This window comes from Pleurodeles waltl, chromosome 3_2 (assembly GCF_031143425.1).
Source record: "Pleurodeles waltl isolate 20211129_DDA chromosome 3_2, aPleWal1.hap1.20221129, whole genome shotgun sequence".
NCBI classification, from domain to species: Eukaryota; Metazoa; Chordata; class Amphibia; order Caudata; family Salamandridae; genus Pleurodeles; species Pleurodeles waltl.
In genome coordinates, this window is record NC_090441.1 from 157,167,890 (window position 1) to 157,186,178 (window position 18,289).

At 46.4% G+C, this 18,289-nt stretch overlaps 1 protein-coding gene across 2 annotated transcripts in view; it reads left to right on the plus strand.

Moving 5' to 3' along the window:
• LOC138286617 (peroxisomal trans-2-enoyl-CoA reductase-like) overlaps window positions 1-18,289 on the plus strand; it is a 315,538-nt gene that overhangs the window by 30,973 nt on the left and 266,276 nt on the right. For both annotated transcript variants that reach the window (XM_069227047.1, XM_069227048.1), the window contains exon 2: window positions 5,929-6,062. In XM_069227047.1, the coding sequence (XP_069083148.1) occupies window positions 5,929-6,062 (134 nt within the window). The remainder of the gene's footprint in view (window positions 1-5,928; window positions 6,063-18,289) is intronic.

Here is an 18,289-nt window from a genome sequence, read left to right on the forward strand (position 1 = left end):
TCAGAATGGGAGGTGTGATAAAGAGTTTTATAGGCAGATTGACAAGAAGAGGTCCAGAAATATGGTTGATTCTTATGAAGTAGCTGAGTCAGTGGAAGGATCAAACATGAATATAATCTGTCTATGAGTTGCCTATAAAAAATGTCAAAACCTAGATCTGTTGTAATGCATTTAGATTTGAAGGGGGAAACCAATCCAGAACTGCTTGTCCCTTTGAGCACATCTCCGACCCTTTGGGAAACAAAATGTACCCCACCTATGTTACTCAGTTGATGGAACTCACACTGTGAGGGTTTTGCATGTAGTTTAGGACGTTTCACTAGTTCACATGGTTCACATGGAGTTCAAGAGGGAGCAAACAATAAACCATTGTGCAGATATATCACAACCTTCTGATCCATTATCTCTTTAGACACATCATTTAAATAATGCTGGAAGCCAGACGGGACATTACAAAGCACAGCTGGTATGACCAGGTTCTAGACGGGACCACAACTAGCCAAATCCAAATAGTGCCACTTATAGCCCGTTGCTATTTGGACTAGACTGAGGGCACTTTTTAAGCTCAGCTTGCTGTGTATTGTTGATGACTTAATCTGATCAGGTAAGACTTGCATTAACAAGATGTAGAATCTGCTTTTGATAGTGATTGAGTTCAGCTGGAGATAATGGATACATTGTCTTTACTTGGCCCCACTCTTTTTGGGGTTAAGAAGATACCAACACATGGTGGGGATATGGAATGCAGATTGAACCCCATGTCCAGATTGTACTGTACATATTCCTGCATGATCAGATTTTTTTTCTCCATCGAAGCCTATGTTCTCCCATAGGGAATGCAAGCAACCTTAACAAGATCTGTTTTGCAGTCATGTTATCTTCTTTGGAGACAATGTGTCTGGTTCCTTGTCAACAAAGGCATTGAGGTAAAGGAATACTGGAGGGTACTGGAGGGAATATCACATAAAGAGCAGGAATTTCCATAGAGCGTGTAGCAACTGCAGGACAGCAGTGGATCACACACATGGTTGGGGTACCTTGATTTAGATTATAATATCCATGGCAGCATACTTTATGAAAGGTAAGCACCTTTTTTCGCCAATCAAAAGGTAGCATTTTTTTCAAACACTGTATTTTTAGGATCACATGGAAGTCGGGAGCATCTATGACATTAAACAATATGTGTTCCTTATGGTGGTCTGTTATGTGCAGTTCCTTGGTCTGGTGAGATATGGACTTGGCATATGGTGATGACCCACAGCTTTGGTATCATTGAAGGTACCAGTGGCCCCACAGTTCTCTAAAACTTTAAACAACATACCAGATAGCTCTCTGTGGCTAAGAAACACAATGACATGAAAGTGAGAATAGTTGTGGTGTTTGAGCAGTCTTACGTAAATGGGAAAGAAACTCAATATCTTACACAACCCCTATTTTACTTGTGTACGGGGCCGTTTCCTAAGACAAATATGCGGAGCCTGATCCCCTTCCACACAGTAAAAACGAGAAGTTATTTCTTCTGTGCTTTTCTTGAGGAGTGAACCTCTCAGGCTTCACCGTTGCTATGGTTTCACCCCGAAATGGCCAATGATCTCGCCCCATTTCCTCTGGAGTTGCTCTTTCCAGCAAAAGGGAAACATGTTTCTTCCCCTTCTAATTTATGTTTATTTATTTATCGTGTGCAGCTCATACCAGGCAAGTCTAGTTTCTTGGTGCAAGTAGGGCAAGATTAAGAAGGACAAAAAGGAGAGTGTGTAACACTAGATCAAGAAATGAGTTCTTCAAAGTGATAAAGCGGAAAGGAAATAATACCACACAGATCAGAAAAGACAAGGAAGCTGATGAACAACACATGCAATTTTCAAGGAATAAGAGACTGTATACAGAACTAAGGTTAATGGGTATCTGCAGTGGAGTTATTCATTAAGTATGTTTGCAACTTGAACGTGGAGGGTCATGAGGCATATTTGCGGGCAGGAGGAAGGGGTTCCATAGCTTGGCACTTGCTGTGCAGAGTTGATTCGCTCCAAGTCTTTTCCTTCTTCGTTTGGGTGTGGGGAGATTAAAGTCATTGTTGTAGTGCAGGTTTCCTTTCAACTTTTAAAGGTCAAACGGGATAGTGAGGTATTTGGGGGAGTTATTTGGTGTAGCTTTCCAAAAGATGCTAACAGGGGCGGCTGGTGTTCAAGGGCTAAGGGGCTGCGCCCCTAGCGTTTTCTGGCCTCTCCAGTGAAGCATATATTTAATTACATGATGAAAGTAAAACATTTTCTGCACAACATTTTCCGAGTGAAAGTTGTGCACTTTGAAAAGCCCCACTGCGCCTGCGTCAGTATGTGGCTGAAAGCTGCACAGTAGGGCTGACAGGGCTTGCCCACGCAAAGCCCTTATGTTTTCTCAGAACGCAGTGACGTCCCTGGCTTATCTCCTCCTCCACCAGAAGCCCTGATAGTAAACAGCCTGGAGCGTTTTTTGTTCAGCCCGGGTTTCTGAAAACTTCATGTCACTCCGATATTATTATCCACCCTTTCCTATTTACTAAAAATGGTGGGGTGTGATCAGAAGTACCAGAGGTCACATTATATTAAAAGAATGTGGCATTGCGCAATGAAAATCCCCTTTTCCTGCATTACAAGCAGTCTGCGGCAGAGAAATGGAATAAATACAATAAATAACTCCATCCAGGGCTCTCTGGGAGACAGGAGTGTGACCTGAAGACCTCAAGTCATAAATATGCCAAAGACAACCCTGCACACAAGTAAGTTGGAGCTCTATCTTTTTTACAGACAATAAGAAAAAAATCTGTTCTCTCAGCTCTCCTCTCCCTTCACTGCCTCTGTAGGTGATTTCATCTCTCAAAGGCAGTAATGGTTCCAGTAATTTATCATGGCTAGTTATGCTCGTTTCATTTCTTCTGCAGACTAATGACGTGATATATCATTTTAAGCATGTAATCTGCAGCTCAAATAAATGTGTACCTTTTATCACTGAAACTGCTGGATACTGGATGGGTGAGGCAATCTGTGTTTGTTTGAAAAAGTGTTTGGTTATGTGTTTCTGTGTTTTGAGGCCTGGGCTGTTTTCATTGGTTGGTGATGGTGGCATTGCCAAGCAGCCAGGGCACCACGTCCCCCAAGTGTGCACAGAAAGAAATCCACAGTTACTTGTTAAGGCCTAAGCCAGTTTTAGCAGAGAATATTATAACAATATTACTACAGATATACAAATAAAAGTAGGAATTATGAATGAACAGAATGTAAAAAATATGAAAGCAAGCGACATATTACATTGTGAACAAATCCCTTTGTGTCCAGGCCGAACTAATAAAAAAAATCAGACCAAACGTCTGCCATATGTGAGGGTTGACTGTTTATATGTTTGTCACACACCTGACCTGCGTTTATAGTCCAAACCCAGCCCACAGGGCACGTGTGCATTGTGTGCATTGTGTCCGTGAGTCCGCACCTTGTTGTCTGGTCACAGCCCGGATGTGATCACCTGAGAACCGCTCTCCCCTCTGGAGGGAGACGTGTCCCCCCCCTTGAGGGGGGCTCTGAGGGCTGATCTTACATCATTTCACAGCCTTCAAATGAAACATAACCCCTGTTGTGTAATGTAAGGTGTTCACTTAGAGGCCACAATACATCACTCCGCCTGTCACACGTTACATGAATGTATGGTTAACAGGAATTACAAACAGATTATCAAAACACGGAGAGCACAGATCATTATACGATAATGAGCATACGTGTAAAATCAGTCAGTCACTGAAATGCATGGAGATATCATAACATAATGAGAAAGTGCACAATATGAGGTGTCCCAGCGCTGCAGGATTTGATGCAGAGATCCAGCCCAGAGAAACTACGTCGGGCTCAGTTAGATGAAGAACCAGGTTTTCAGATTCTTCCAGAAAGCTAACGCAGAGGACTCATGCCTGAGGAATAAAGGGAGAGAAATCCACATTTTAGCGTCCAAGACACCAAATGGCAGCACCGCCGGAGCGCAGGCCAAGGAGGCTCCAGCTGACCTCAGATGTCTTCTAGGACCTGTGGTTTAACTACCGAGTGCAGATATCGGAGCCTTTTTGTTGGGAATTCTGTGGCAATAGCACATGGCTTTAAAGGAGACCCTTTCTTCTAGAGGAAGCCGGTGCTGGGGCCATGTGGGCCCGTCTTGGTAATTCCAGCAACAACTGGGCCGCCACGTTCTGTCCCCGCTGCCATCTTTTTAGGTGAGGTTGGAGACCCCCAGGTATAAAACATTGCAATCTAGATATCACTAACGACTGGACCACTGACTTCCGAGCTGCTTCTGGTAGCTTTTCAAAGTGCACAACTTTCACTCTGAAAATGTTGTGCAGAAAATGTTTTACCTTCATCATGTAATTAAATATATGCTTCACTAGAGAGGCCAGAAAAGGCTAGGGGCGCAGCCACTTAGCCCTTGAACACCACCCACCCCTGAATGTGGGTGTCTGTGTATAAGAGTTGTGTGAATGGCAGTGGATGACAATGTGGATGAGTAAAAGGGTAGGTGGCCAAAGGCAGTGGGTGAGTAGGTGAATGAAAATACGTGGGTAGTGAGGCTCACTCACAAGGTGCAATTCCGTCTTGTATTTGTGCCCCACCACTGCTTTCAGTCACCAGCCATCACTGGGTGCTAATGGAGTTTAGTTTGATTTGTTTACTAATGAGAAGCCATTTTAGTTTGGTTCGGTGAGGTAAAATCTGTTCATGTTTCTACGTGCCAAAAATATTTCTTATTGCTCTGTTTTAGACTATTTGTAGTTTAGCCAGAATTTAAGCTGCAGTCTGGAAAAAGACTAAGCTTTCTGCCAAGCCCAGTAAGATGGAAGTTTTGGACATATTGTAAATAAGAAAATGTGCCTTTTCAGTAAGTTCTTGGGTAGGGTAAGAACATGGGAAGAACACACCAGATATGAGATAAATGCAACTTTAGAATTCTTCCCTGCTTCGAGAGAAGCACAAGAATGTTCCAGTTCTAAGACTAATTGAAAGGAAGGCCATATCGTGTTTTTTATCCCAAATGTTTGTCAGCGTTTTGTCAGAGGCAAACTTTATTCCACCAGTATTTAGTGTTAACACTACTTACTTTACTGCCATTGGATTACTCCATCAAGTACGGATCATATTTACCCCGCCTGTATGTAACCATTTGCTGCTTATGTTCTTCCTACGCTATATTATACATTTCAAGGCTTCAGGTAGAAATGCTCCATTTTTAAAGAAATACACTTCGTTATCATATTTTCAGTTGTTAGAATTAAAATGATACCGCTAAGCATATTTCTGCAAAAGTAATATTTCTTGTTCCACAAAAGTAGTCAGCCTGCTACCTCAGAACACAGTTAGCCATCACCTGCCCCACACAGAATTCTTCAGAACAAATGCCCTGTTTACAAGCTATGTCAAATAAAGAGTGAAGTGGAATTTGCCACACCCAATTAATATCACAGCTGAGGCCTTTACTGGGTGTGATAAATACCTTTTATTCTCAGCGTTCAATATGCAAGTGAGGTATTACGTGCAGATTTGGCTTTAACACACCGAATTCTGCATGCTTTCATAATTATTGCACAATTCGTTAATTCAATTCCTGTGAACATTTTTGTTTGTGCATGTATCGGTATTCACCCCTGAACTTGTGATCACGACCATCATCTTCTTAACCATTACACAGCCAAAGCTTTACCAATGAACAATCTAATACTTTATCTGCCCCTCCCTGTGTCACATATTTGCCATTGTCATGTGTATGAACGTTCACATTTCACAACAAGTTCCAGAATGCACTGCAGTTGGGTAAAAAAGACTTACCAGAGCTCGCGCATCTAATCAGGTTTCATTGCCCGGCCTGTGAATCTGTACTGATCAGAGAATTTAATTCAGTGTTTTTTCTGCCCAGGGTGCAACGTAGTTATCGCTTCCCGTAAACTGGACAGATTAAACGAAGCTGCCACAGAACTGACCGCTAAAATCCCACCCTCCAGTCCTGCTCTAGTGACCCCTCTGCAGTGCAACATCCGCAAGGAGGAAGAGGTAATGCAACCTTTCTGTAAATATTGGTCTAATTATTGTTTGATGGTCTGCCTAAGCAATATTAAGGTAACCAATTAGGCAAGACTAGTGCTCGAGTAAGGCAGTATTAGACAACCACATATGGTGCCACCAGAACAGATGTTAATTTACCCCCAAATGGCATCAGAAGCAAAATATTTCCCACCATTTTAGTGTATGCAGGTGGCAAAATACTGCTTTCTCTACAAATGGTAAAATCATTCATGGGTTTTGAGCTGCATGCATTGGCTGAACGTGGTGGGCGTGGCAACATTTGGAGGTATCTCATTGAGATGTGCATGTGAAGGGGTTGTTCCTGGGAGGCTGATGAGTTGGGGCAAGCAGGCAGATGTGACTTCGGACCTGTAATTTCTTCCGGATGGCCGGGCCTGAGATAGACTCTTTTGTGAGGAGTAGTGACCGGATTACATACTGGCATTACCTCACGGAGACACTTATTGTATTCCTTCCTTACACAATGAGGATGTACCAAGCTAGCACTGTTGAGCAGGCAGAGTTGACACAAATACCACGTGAGAACACAATGCTGCGAAACACAGATGTGAAAGTTTAATTAACTGCTCTATAGAAGAAAGCATTTAAATCAGTAACCCAGAGGACAATACCTTTCAACCAAAATCTAACTCCCTGTCCTTACCCACCTGATGTCATTAATACAGAATGAAAACAGAGGACACAGCCCAAGAGGCAACCCTGCAAATATCAGAAACAGACACCCCCTTAACCTCTGCCAAGGAGGCAGAGATCACCCTGAAGGATCTCCCTTGAATGCATACATTAAGTTCAGTACGCACATGTGCGACAACTCGATCACGATGTGAGGCTCAATCACCTACAAAGCGAAGACACAGGTATAAGACATTTCTTAGCAGAATCAAAGTGGGCAAATAAGGAATTGTAATGGCAAAACTCTGCAAGTGTATTCAGGTAGATGGAGGTAGTCCTCTAGATAACTAGAGTGTGAAGAGCTTGTATCTCCTCTGAAATGGGATCAGGAGGAAGGAACTTTAAGGGCACATTCATGGCTTATCAGTGAAGCACCCTGTCAGAAACAAAATCCAGACATAGGGAGGAGCACAGTGCAATAAACCAAACTCTCTCATCCCCATCAGTTTAGCCGAAATAATGACCATCAGAAACTGCCTTTAGGACACAAAGACATCAAAGAATTCCTAAGGTTCAGTAGGAAGAAGAGCATCTTATGATTTATAAATAATTCACTGCCCGCTTTACACTCTGTTTCATCCTGCGGTGAAGTGCAGGAAGGTGATCATCTGGCAGTATCCATAATGTGCAGGTAAGGCCGCATCCTGTGTTTTTCCACAAAGGAGGACAATAGAAAAGACGTCTTGACCATACTCATCTGGCCGAGCAGGAACCACCACGTTCTTGGACTGGCAATCCTGGATCTGGAACTGCATGGTAAAGGTTGAGATGAAACAGTATTAACAACACCTCTGTAGTTTGAGGCAGCTTTAGAACTCGATCCTCTTTCAGATAACATCCATCAGCCAATCAGAAACAGAAAGAAGCGAAGTGCTATTAAACCAAGCAAGTCTTCCACTCACCGAAAGAGTTGGAGCCAGCAGATTCCTATTATAGCCAGGACCTAGAAGCCTTGGGAGGAGATGAAACCAAGGTGTGCTTAAAAAAGGCCCCTATGGAACTGCTGCTTGTTCCGGTACTGAGCCCTATAGAAAGGGTGGGAGATGCAGGAAGCCACGATGAAATGGCAAAATGCCGGAAGTCAGACGTATAGCTCTCAGGGACAGGCAGTTAGTTGCGATCTCTAAGAGCTTTGGAAACCAACTCCTCCAGGAAGGACCAAGAAGGGTAATGTTAATAGGGAGGTCTTCTGGATGCCCTCTGGCTCATCAGCAACTGGCAACGATCTGCAGTATTTGCTACTGAGCCAGGGTCGATGATCTCAGTTGATGAGAGGGCACATCTGAAAGGAATTTAGCTTGCATCTACATAGCAGTCAAAAGTCTAGCACAATGCTCACCATTCTGGATGGCCAAAGACAACTTCTGGAAGTCCTTGACAAGCAACTGTATGGCTTGCAGAATGAGGACCAACCCTGCATACAGCTTCCTCAGAAACCCATGCACTGTGAGAGGTACACTTTCTGGAGTCACAGCATCTTCCCCTAAGGATGATGACTTGGCACCTACAGTACCCACCAGGAAACCCACTTTAGCGGGGCACAACATCTTCATACCTGCCCCCTCTATGCCATAAAGGCAGGAAATTAAACTAGGTATGACCACTTAATCCATGTCCTTCCATTCCATCCTGATCAGATTCTTTTTTTATGACAATATTTTATTGAATTTATACAAGGTAAACACACCAGACACAAGTGAAAAGGACCAGACATGGCAGCAAAAACATGAAAACCATGAAATAAGGCCATAATGTAACAAATCACATCTCTAGCAATGAGTACAGAAATACGCATAGAGGCCACCACTCCCCCAAAGTCCAGCCAGCACTTTGTCCTGCAGACCACTGTGCACACCCCACCCTTCCCCACACATGGGACTCCACTTTGGGTCTTGCCATCATAAGATCGTATTTCCTCATACAGGGAATGACAAGGATTGTTGACTCTCGGAAGCATAATGCCTGGTGTTGACTCCATGCAGCCCATATTTTATAATGTTTGAGTGGGCACCCTCTGGCCTTATAGACAGGAATCTCCATACTCGTGCAACAGCCCCGCCCAGGTTTCCTTTGCTCCAAGGATGGATGATCTCTACTTTTCCAGGCCCTGGCAATATCTTGTTTTGCTACCACCAGACCCAGTCACAACATGGCCCTACAATATCTACCAGCGCTAGCCCCTCTGTTGCATGAAGGGGAACCATCTTGGAATGCCGGTACAGTTTCCAACCCACAACACATTTCAGGCAGGACAACACCCCCATCCAGAAAGGAGCCAGTCCCTTGCAAGACAAAACCATGTGGAGAAAGTCACCCCAGTCCGATTGGCAGGACAGGCAGGTTGGTGTGGCCACCACCCCCATTTTCCCAAGGCGCTACATGGTATAGTAGACTTGGTGTAAGTATCTCCACTGTATTAGAAGGAACTGTGAGTTCACTGCGACTCATGGGCGGGGCCCAAGCCTCACTCCAGTTGTCGTCAGTCAGTTGCCTGCAACTGGTCAAAGGAATCTGGTGCGTTGCTGCCAATTTCCAGATGTCTCTGCTGTCCCATGGGCTGAAGCCCTCTAGGGCTGTGTCCTATAGCAACTGGGTTCCATTCCATAAAGGGGTTTCCTTCATCAGTCGTCCTGCCCACCCAAGGGCCCTCTGGGTCTCCCACCAAATCTGGAGAGCTACTTTTGTGGCTGCAGCTAGATGCTCTGGAGGAGCCCCTCCATACAGCAAGAGCAAGAGGGGGTCCCCCTGCATTGCCCACCGCTTGGTGGCAAATACGGTATCTGTCATGGTATCAAACCACAATTCATTGATGACAATGAGATGGGATGCCCGGTAGTAGGAGAGTAGATCCGAAGCCGCAATGCCTCCTTCGTAAGAGAATTTATATCAATTGGACAAGGCAACCCTCGGGATCTGATGCTGCCACAGAAAGTCCCATAGCAGAGTGTGCAGCCTCTTGAAGACTGAGGTTGAAAGCGGGAAGGGGTAATGTTGTCGCTGGTACAACTGACGGGGCAGGGCGACCATTCTATAGATTGCTGACTTCCCCAAAATGGACAGCTGCAGAGTCATGCAAAAGCTTAGGTTACGAGTCACCTGATCCAGATGAGGTTGAAGTTTGTAGCCCCAGGTCGGTCACATCCACTCCTAAGTAGTGAAAGCCCTCTTGACAAATCCGAATGCCAACAGCCTAATGAAGCGCCACTGGGGGCATGCCACGGGGTGTATTGGGGATTTGGTTTTATTGATGTTAAGTCCAGAGAAGGTCACAAAAACCCCCAGAATCTGGAGTGTGCAGAGTCTAGTGTCAGGGGGATCGTCCAGAAAAATGAGCACATCATTTGCGTATAGCGCAACCCTACCTGAGATCCCTGGTGCCCATTCCAGCCCCGTCATCAGGGAATCTACCCTACACCATCGCTAGAGGCTTGATCGTTATCGCAAACAATAGATGGGACAAGGGACATCCCTGCCTCGTCCCTCTATACAGCAGGAATTGAGTAGACTAGACAGTGCACCAGCACCAGCACACTCGCTCTTGCCTGAAGGTCGGTATATAATAATCAGATTAAGGAGTTGAACTTGGGTCCATAGTTAACTTTCTGTAGCAGACAGAACAAGTAATCCCCTCGGACAGAATCAAATGCCATGTGGAAGACCACTAAGAGAACTACATGGGCACCCGGCAATCTATACGCCAATGGCAATGTGTTGTGCATGGGGCAGATATTGTGTTGCGTGGCCTGTTGGGCAGGAAGCCCGATTGGCCGGTTGAACCAAGGTAACAATCACAGACGGCAGCCTGTCATCTAAGGCCTTGGCCCAAATCTTAGCCTCCATATTGAGGAGGGAGATGGGATGCTAAGAAGAGCAGTCAGCAGACGGCTGTCCCTGTTTGGGGGTAACTACTATTTCAGCTAAGCAGAGGTCGGAAAGAGCGCGCCTTTCTTCTGAGCCCACATGAACATGTTCCACATAGGATCTAAGGGCAGCTCTTTATAAGACTTAAAGAACTCCCCTGGTCTTGCGCGAATTGGGTTGAGACAGGGCCTCCCTCCAGCTCCTCACAAGTGATTCTTTGTCTAGACAGGCTTGTTCCAAGTCAGGAAAGGGGCGTGTAGGTAAATGCCTCACAGTATCCCGGAGGGCTTCCAGGTCACCTCCGGCTTTCGGGCATACAGAAAGGTGTAACACTCAGCGAAGCATTGAGCAATGGGCATGTCCCTGGAGTGTCGAGCTCCCTTCTCGTCTATTATGTAAGTGATGGGTGTATGGTGTTCTGTGTTTTTGCACAGAGCCAGTGCAGAGTTTTACTGGTTTTGTAGGCCCTCTAGTAGTTCTGACTCTGTGTGGCAAGCCAGGTCGTTCGGGCCTCATCTACGAGCAGTTGACAGAGTACCAGTTGTTAGTGTAGGGAATCCCTCACTGCAGTGTCAGAGCCGGATGTGACATGAGCCACCTCTAGTTTCAGAATGCGAGTTTCCGGGTCAGTCATCTCCTGGCGTCACTTTCTGCGCCTTCCCGATATGTGGCTGATAATGTCACCGCTAACGAATTACGTCCCAGTCGAGTCCCTGGTGACCACCTTCAAGACCTCCAAGAGAGTCACCAGGCACTCGACTGGGCTGTTAATTGTGTCCTCGTATCTTTCAAGGGCTGTGTGGACATGCGTCCTGGTCTCAGCACCTGAAGCCACCAACCATTCAAGCTTCAACTCGGCTGAGAGACCTCCGGCATGTATGAGGGCATCCCACACCCTGTGGGACTCCGAGGCGGGTAGGAGAAAACAGTTCAGGTGGGAGAAGACCTTAGAAGCCCCAGAATAATAGGTGCAACCCCTTGTCCCTGTATGCAAGGCTCGCCTCGTGTCCACCAGGCCCATGTTGTCACTACACCATGTTAGGGAGGCAGTCACATAACAGCACCCCCAACTTTGGACGTCCTGCCCATCTGCCAATCTGCCACCCCATTAAAATCCTCCAAGCACCTATCTTCCCATCGGGAATTTGGTCGCCAAGGCCCCCAGTGTCTGCTAAAACTTATATGTGAGCAGTGGAGGGGAATAAATACGAGCCAACGCGTGGGGGAAGTCATTCAAGAGGCCAGATATTGCAGTATAACGGACTAGGTTGCCATGCCACACCCTATCAACCACCAAAGGACGATGGTGATGCACCAGAATGGCTGTTCCCTGTAACCCCTGGGTGAAATCATTATGGAACACCTGTGCATATAGCATGTCAGCAAGAAAGGGGCAACTGGTGACTGCAAGATGGGTCTCTTGCAAAAAGAGTATATTGCCAGAGTATCTCTTAGCCCGCTTCAACAGCGCACCCCTCTTGACAGGGTCTAAAAGCCCATTAACGTAACAAGTCATAAGGTGGGTCGTGCCCTGTGTATCAGGGTCAGTCATTGGATATGTGGATGCTGTATCAATACTCGCAGGGAGAGCCATCCGGGCTCAAAATCTGGCCTACCCATGTAACATGCTGTAAGTGTGAAAAAGACGAAAAACAAAACTAGAACCAACTTTTCCCTCCCCTACACCATACCTCTCAAACTTGAAGTATCTGTCATGGAATAAACCCCAACCTCGTTCCTCTGCACTGCTCCCTTACCTACCCATAAACAGAATAGAGAAAAGGAGGGTCCACGTGGTCAACCGCCGACCTCTCCACCATTTCAGCAAAGTTTAACTTCATCATCGGCTCAAGTACACAAGAGTGTCCATAGGGCTAAGGTTCCTGCTATGACCGGGGGGCGAAGCTCTGTCAGATCTGTATCCAAGGACCTCCAGTGGCAAGGCCCAGAAGCATCCTCCAATCAAGTGCCAGAATGGCACCTCCACCATGCACGCTGAGACCACTGCGGCAGCTGCCTGCCCAGACCTGAAGCATCTTGACGGGTGGGGGAGGATGTTGCGGCACATCAGAGGGAGAGCCGCTCCTCTAGCCATGCCCAGGCCACCTCAGGTGTGTCAAAAATGAAGGTTTTGTTTTGCTATATCCCTTTCAGCAGCACTTCATTTGCAGCTCTTGCAGTTTCCTCTTAACTTCTAGAAAGGATCGCCTTTCCTGTTGAACTTTAAGAGTATAATCTGGGAATACCATCACTCGGGCAGAGCCACAAGGTCAGAGTCTCTTGGCCTTGAGGATGATGTCACGATCAGCAAAGTTGAAAATGCAGGTAATTATGGGGTGAGGTGGAGCACCTAGTGGAGGCTTCCATGCCAAGGACCTTTGTGTCCTTTCCTCTGCAAAACAAGGAGATAGCTCCTCTTTTGTAACCCAAGAGCTCAGCTAGGTGGTTAGGAATTGAGTTGGGGATGTTTCCTCAGCCCCCTCTGGGACCGACCACGATGTGTAAATTATTGCATCTTGCGTGGCCTTCCACATGATCAGCACACAATTCCAGAAGGTGCACAGTTTTCTGAAGCTCAGCGGTAGTAGTTTGCAATGTATGTATTGTATCTATGGCTGTTGAGATACTACTTTCTGCCTCTGCCACCCTAGCTGTTGTATTGTGCACATTATGCTTCAGCAGAGACACATCCACTTTCAGTTCACAAATCTTCTCCTCCAACGAAGACTGTAGGTCATGGATGACCTGTAAAATGGGGGCTGTGTAGTTGGCGAGGGCCAGCCTCACCGGTGGCACCTCCCTGTCCACGGTCCTAGTGAACCTTGTGTATTTGTTGATGCAACCCTGCGATGTCTGTGCACAAAGTTGCTTCTCTATCCCCATAATGTGTCAGGGTGGACAGTTAGGTGGTGGCCTCCCAATCAGAGCTAAGGGCCGACACCTCCCACCACCACCAGGACTACCAGGGTCCTTGCTTGGATGGGCAAAGTGCCCTCCAGAGGGTCAGGCTGCTATCACCGCCCACCTCAGGCATTCAAAATTATGTTCTCCACGGGCCCCTACTGACCTCCCTGCGCCTGCCGAGTCTGTTCATGAGGAAGGGGCTGCTGGGCTCCCCAGGTGCTGCCTCCCGACTAGAGCCGAGGTCAGAAGTCCACTAGCACTGTTGTGCCAGAGGGAGGATCTCCCCTGCCACAGAGTCCAACCAAGGCCCCAACTCAGCTGGCCCCAGCCCCCAGGGCACACCTTTAGTCTCCTCCGGAGCCCTCTCACTGCCAGTGCAGGCCCTCTGCTCCCCTGGGTGCCCTCCTTAGTGGCAGGAAGGTAGCTGATGCATGCCCAGTGTACTGCCCTTGCTCGTTGGAGAGGGCTGCTCGCTGCCTCCACCCGGACAAAGCCCCTGGCATTTCAGTCACACCAGTCCAGCCTGTCACGCTGCACCTGCTTCTAGTGCAGGAGCCACGGATTCCAACAAACACACCCCTTTGGAGGTGCAGGCCTCCAAGGCCCCTGCCTCTTGATCAGAGCCTTGGGTCCGACACCTGCTAGCGCCGTACGGCAACAGGAGGTCCCCCACCAAACTGCAGCTGAATCACTGGGTCCTCCATCCTCCTGCTGTCACCAACACTCCCCTGGGCCACTCCCAGGCCACGCAGCCCCAGTGGGAGGAGTTGAGCTGCTCCACAGCGCGACGGTAAAGAAGCCCTCGATGGAACAACTGCAGGGCTCCGAGTCTCCCTTCGCTGTCCCCACAACCAGCGCAGGGGGTTCAGATCGCTGGGAGATCTCCCAGTTTACCTGGGAGGACGGATGGCAGTGGCGTGGCGACTGAGCTCAAAGAAGAGCAGCCACCATGTTCGGCGCCCTGACCTCACCCCACGATCAGATTCTTAATCAACCAATGGGTGGGAAGACATGGATCTAGATCCTTATGAAGCTTATGAGAAGGACCATCAGCTTCCAATTCAGGAAACTCACTAAAACTTCACCCAAGTCTTCGCAGCAAAATAAATTGCTAATGAACATCATCCTGATCAAAAGAAGATGACAAGAAGAAAAAGAATGTCTGTGCCACTTTTGATGCTTCTGGTACGAACCAGATGTGGCAAGATGTTCTTGTAGGGTCTCTCTCATCAGCGCTTTTAAGTGGACCTCACAGAGTCTTTTTTGGCCAGAGCAACTGTGTTCTTGGTAGAGTGAAGCACATCAGAATATTACTTAGAACTAGAAAACTCCGCAGAAGAAGTAATGTCATGCTTTGACTCCTGCAAATGTTTGCCTGTAGCAAGAACACCCACACAACACAGTGAGATGGATTCAAAGTATCCTCCTTAACTGCAAGAATTAGAAGGCCTAAAAAAACCTGGTCCACTCACACCAAGAAGACTGACAGAAGCCTGGACCAAAGTCCAAAGATTTATAGATTGACTAAGACATTAAAGTACCTAGTAATCTCACAAAATTTCAGGAAAATGCAGAACAAAACGAATGACCAGATCCCAAAGTGTATTTTCCCTAGAAAGAACAGCACCACAAACAGAGAGAAAAGGATCCATCCCACCTGGCTTACTACATAACACGGGACCTGTGTATACATTTGTTTATTACAAGTCCCTGTCCTACTGCTGGAATCTTGCCCGCGAAAAAAAGGACCACACCTACCAACCCCCTTAGGGCTATTTCCTACCGCTCCACCCTTTGTAGCAAGTTACACATGAGATTTCAGGATGCGGTCTCTCAGTTTTGCCGGAGACCCATTTTTTTTAAAATCCCCTAAAATTACATTGTTTTGTTTCTGAGCGTTTCTGAAGCCCTATCTTGAAAACATTTTTTTACACATATTGCTCGGTTAATTATTCTTTGTGCTCATTTGAAGCACTGAATAAATATTAATTCTAATGAGGTCTTGAGTTTTTCAAATTAGTATTGTTTGATATAAGGCCTCCACATGCTGCTTCTGTCTCTGGTGGTAAAACTGTCACCAAGAGGCTGGCCAGGGTGCTCTACCACACCGTCAGAGTCTGGGAACCGCAGATGCAGACTCTGGGATAGCAGCCAGAAGAATGTTGACTGACAGGAGGGCGGGTGATTGCCATGAGTGCCCCTCCTCCCAGGTGTGTGACACCAGCCACCAAAAAGAGCAGGGGTGGACACCCACAGCTCAGCTCGCAGGAGCTCATTCCCTTCAACCTAGCGATAGGGGTCAGGTGAGAGGGTGGATGGATAGCAGCCCTAGGTGGAGAAAGTCAACAGGAATCAAATGTATATGTCAAAGCAGCTGATAGCAGCCGCAAACTGAGTGGGGCAAAGAGGAGCAACTTCTAGGCCACAAAGCCCCTGTCTGTTTCGCTTAGCACACAGGACCGCCAGGCTTGGGAACCATCACAGCCTCTTGCAGAACTGATAAATCTCTGGCTCTGGCAAAGAGGAGGAGAAGGAGAGATGTAGCCTCACCAGCCTACTACCTATGGAAACAGAAACAAAAACAGGACTTTTTGTGGATTATGATGCCTTTTTGGGACCAGAAAAAGGGAGGGGGCTGGGGTCATGGAAGAGAAATTGTAGTAAAAAAGTTCTAGAGAGGCATAATGTGACGATACATCACTTCATGCTGTAAATAAGAGGAAGTGACTCTGGGAGGGTAATATATGGTATAGGATGCTGTCTTGAAAGCAGCATGAGACAGCTAAAGATAGGGGCACAACTTTTTCCTTGTTGTCCATGAAAAAATGGTATACTTTGAAGAATGACTTGCCCCACTTTATGCATCGAAAAACTTTTCCCCAAACAGATGACCATCTGCTGCTGCACCCAAATCCTTATCTTCCATTTATGCTTGTTTGCTGACCAATGTATATCAGCAAAGTCTTCCTTGGCTCCATCAATAAACCTGAATTTTCGTGCCCCAGAATGCAAATCGATCTCTGAATCCAGCCCCTTAAAACCAGAAGATCTGTTGGTTCACTGGATGCCACAGCCCCTCGTGCCAATTCTATGATCTGGGACAAGAGGACGAACAAATCCAGCATCTTGTCCTGGCAGATTTTCAAGACTTTCTCAATCCCCTTTTAAGGGCCCTTTCCTTTTTTGAACATGGATGCCACCTTTGTAAGATCAAGGTCAGTAGTAGGAGCCAACTTTTCCTGAAAGAATGGACCTAGGTCATTCCGACCTAGGTGTACTCCCATTCACCTTTTCAATGGGACACCTAATCCACTAATTTAAAAAAAATCTGGAATCTTAGAAGAGGGTATCCATTCAACAGATCTAAGATGGATCACAATGGGGTCACAAAATGTCTGGCCCAAAGCATCTGGGATTTTGACATCCCCTGCACTTACTGTAGCTGTGTCATCCAACAATGGGGGCAACCCCTCACCTGACCCCAGCCTCTGAAGAATGTCCATGCCCAGAGGGGTCTGAAATGCCATCCTTGAGGAAAATCACTAGTGAGCCCCCCCCATAGCTTATCTGCTCATAAAGGGGTCCCCAAGAAAACTCACTAACCTTGTCTTCTATATGGACATATCCTCTTGGAAGAATGTACCTTTTGCCTCCAAAGGTATTAACCTGCCATTATTCTGAGATGCTTCAGGAATATGTTTACGTTTCGTCAAATGTACCCCCCCCCTTCCGCCTCAGGTCAGGGAAAAAGTTCCAGTCCACTTTAGGTTAACTTGATCATCCCGAGGACATGGTGGCAAATGGGAAATAAGACGATGAAAAGAGACAGAACCCAAACTATTGAACTCTTGATTTGTTTAATTACAGCAGGCACCGCTGAGTGAACAGTGTTGTATGGGCACAAAGATATGTGTCCTCTTTAGCAGACTCCGGCTTAGAATCTTCAAAAATGTCCTTCACTCAAAGGAGGAGCCAGACCTCTCAGCATCCTCAATGCCGTCATCAGGCAGCCGCAACCTATGCAAGCCACTTTAATCAGTGTCTTCCATTATAAATAACCAAGGGCCAGATGTAGCAGTTTTGCCCATTCTGTGTCGATGGGAAAACGTGTTCGTACATATGGCCCCATATTCTTTAAAAATAGAGGAATGCAGTTCCAGAATGTAATGAGGATGAAACTATCAGTAAAAAAATCTGACATAAAATTCAAACTCTCTCGAGACAAAAAGTATTTTTCTAAATATCCTCCCTCACTTTTTTTTAGTAAAAAGTACCTAAGAAACTAAAAAAGGAGCATAGCCCAAACAAAACTAACTATGAAACAATGAACCAAATATCTAACTGGAGAAATAAATACTCGAAAATGACTGTCAGCAGCACACTAGACTAGGGAGGGAAAGCATTCCGCTGATAAAAAAGAACTTAATCAGTTGAGAAAGCAGCTGAGCATGTGTCTGTATAACAGAATGTGCCTGGGGCCAAATGCCGTTGTACGACGGGAGAGGGAGTGCGTCCTTGTGACCCAACTTCAAAAGTAGACAAAAACGCTTGCAGGCGCCCGAGGGGAAACAAAATACCCTCAAGCTAATACACCACTTCAGAGAAAAAGGTCTCTAAGGAAATGAAGTTCAATGTAAAATTTCCTAGCTATTGTGAACGAACGTTTTCAATTCTATTAAGGACACGGTGGCCAGGATTACACTGTTCCTTCTTCACTTTCTTATTAACAGCAGCCACAAGTAACTTTACCATGTCAA